This window comes from Cariama cristata, unplaced genomic scaffold (assembly GCF_000690535.1).
Source record: "Cariama cristata isolate BGI_N322 unplaced genomic scaffold, ASM69053v1 scaffold23277, whole genome shotgun sequence".
Classification (NCBI taxonomy): domain Eukaryota; kingdom Metazoa; phylum Chordata; class Aves; order Cariamiformes; family Cariamidae; genus Cariama; species Cariama cristata.
The window spans coordinates 4,428-6,744 of NW_009627533.1; the positions used below are offsets into that span (position 1 = coordinate 4,428).

Here is a 2,317-nt window from a genome sequence, read left to right on the forward strand (position 1 = left end):
CTTGGAGGAATTTGTCATGTTTTATCCTGTCTGGACCAGCCTTTATTCTCCACCCATCAGTGCCGGCGTTCCCAGCAGAACGCTAGATCTGAGCAGCAGCAAGGAGGCGCGGGATTTGCCGGGGCATCCTGCTGGTGGAGATGGCTGTCAAGCAACACCGATGGGTCACCAGCCCCTGACTTCTCCTCGATGGGACATCCCGATGGACACGCTGCCCAGCTAGGAAAGGAAAGCTCTCCAGCCCTTCCCTTGACAGCCACCCGGGGAGGTTCATGTCCCTCATCATGATGTTGCTTGACCCTCTGGATGTCACTGGAGGGGACTCTTGGGGTCACCAAGAAGCAAAGCAAAAGGATAAAAGAGGCAGCAGGGAAGGGGAAACACTGGGGCTTCACCAAAAGGGATGCTGCAGCCCGGCACGCAGCGAGATGAGATCCTTCCCAAATCTTTCGCTCTGCAAGTGTGAAATCCCCTTAGTTCAGCTCCAATTTGCATCCTCAAAAGACTGCCCGGGAATGGGATCGTCTCCGCCGGGAGGCACGTGCTTGGTTCAGCCGCCCGCCCCCGGTCGCCCTTCTCCTCCCACAGCACCCACAGGGACTCCCAAAGCTGCGGTAATTATGCCCAACTACTCAGACTTCGTACGGAGGGCATGAGCATCGACCCCTCGCTTTGCAGCCCATCCCTGGCAGCTCCACGCCAGAGGGATGCATCCAGGTGGGAGCAAAATGTTGAGCTTTAGGGGGGATGTAAGGAGCAGCTGCTGAGAAATGCTCCTGCTCCCCAGCCCACGGCAGCACAACTCCACCTGCGGAGAAACCCGCTGCAGCGATTGCAACCTGCTGCTCCGTTTTCTTTACCTGCCGACGATGCAGCAGCCCAGGAGAGCCTTGGCTGAGCTGGTGCCACCTCCGGAGGGAGGTCATCTTCCACCTGCAAGGAGTCAGAGGGAAAAACGTGATAAAACAGATGGAAAAGGGGATGGCAGAGGGGAGAGACTAAGGAAACCACGAAGCCGATGTAAAGAAAAACATGGTGCTGGTAGGTCTGGGGCTCCTGCCCCACCCCAGGCTGCAGGAGCCCAGGTTACAGGTGAGACCCACACCAGCAGGGTCACAGCTCTTTCCCAGCAAGTGAAGGGGGCTGCAGCACCCCTGTCCTGCTGAGAGCAGGCAGGAGGGGAAACTGGAGACATAGAAGGGCACAAAACCAAAAGAAGACACGAAAACTGAACAAAGAGCATTATTCCAAGGACCAGAACATAGTTAAGGGACTCGATAGCACACATCTGCAAGGTGATGCTCCGCCAGCATCCTCTGCAACACCCTCACTGCAAGAGGGGATCATCATTCACCCACCAGCCCGACAGCCCTCCTTGAGCCAAGACGAGGAGCTTTTTGCCCCGTGCGAAGCTCTACAGCCCTCACTGCTTACACCCTCGGGCGCTGCAACCCCTCCTGCTCCCGCTGAAGCTGCAGGTCCCACAGCAGAGACCACATCTCTGAGCTCACGATCCACGGGGAAAGGCACCTGGGTAACCGCAGCCCTCGAACCGCCATACCCATCCCCTCGGATTCAAGGGCAGAGGAGGAGGATGGTCCTGCAGACAAACCACAACACAGACAGGCTGCCCCACAGCATCCCTGCTCCTCCTTACCTCCCACTCCCGGCAGCAGGCTCGGAGCTGTACCAGCCAGGTGGGCTCCAGCGTCTGGTCCTGCTCTGGCATCTCCAGGAGCAGAGGGTCGGAGAGCTTCAGCCGCTCGGCTAGCTGCAGAGCCAGGAGGGCAACGGGGCTTGTCACACATTTCAGCTCCGCAGGGAAGATACCGACCCTCGCAGCAATTGCACGTGGCCGGGCACACAGGCCCAGGGGAAAAATAGCACCGGAGCTGGACTTCTTCATAATATGGGGGTAAAAGTAACACCAGCCTCTTGTGTGAGATTTATTCCCTCTCCGGCATTGCTGCAGAGAGGTGCTGGCCCATCCCATGCCCCACAGAGAGCCTCCCAGCAGGGCTGTCTCAGCCACCTCCACCGAGATGTCAAAGCACCGATGTCAAAGACGCCCTTCACATCGGAGAGACAGGTAACTATTACCATCCATTTCTCTCCCAAGGAAAATGAGCAGCTTTAATCCCACTTGACAGCCAGGCCAGGGCATTGGCAGGTTTGCAGGACAGCCCACCAGGAGCCCTGGAAACAGCCCAGCTCCCAGGGCTGTGCATCAACCCCTTACCTACCCTACGAGGATGGACGGGAACTGGGAGGGCTGGAGCTAAGGGCCCACCCAGCCTTGCAACAAAGCATCACCATC

General features: G+C 58.0%; 1 protein-coding gene across 1 annotated transcript in view; it reads right to left on the reverse strand.

The window, feature by feature from the left end:
• The window catches only part of SEC16B (SEC16 homolog B (S. cerevisiae)), a gene marked incomplete at its 3' end in the record, with an annotated part of 19,858 nt that overhangs the window by 4,270 nt on the left and 13,271 nt on the right, over positions 1-2,317 (reverse strand). Inside the window, 2 exon segments of the mRNA XM_009704483.1 lie at positions 861-933; positions 1,658-1,835. Of these exon segments, the coding sequence (XP_009702785.1) occupies positions 861-933; positions 1,658-1,835 (251 nt within the window).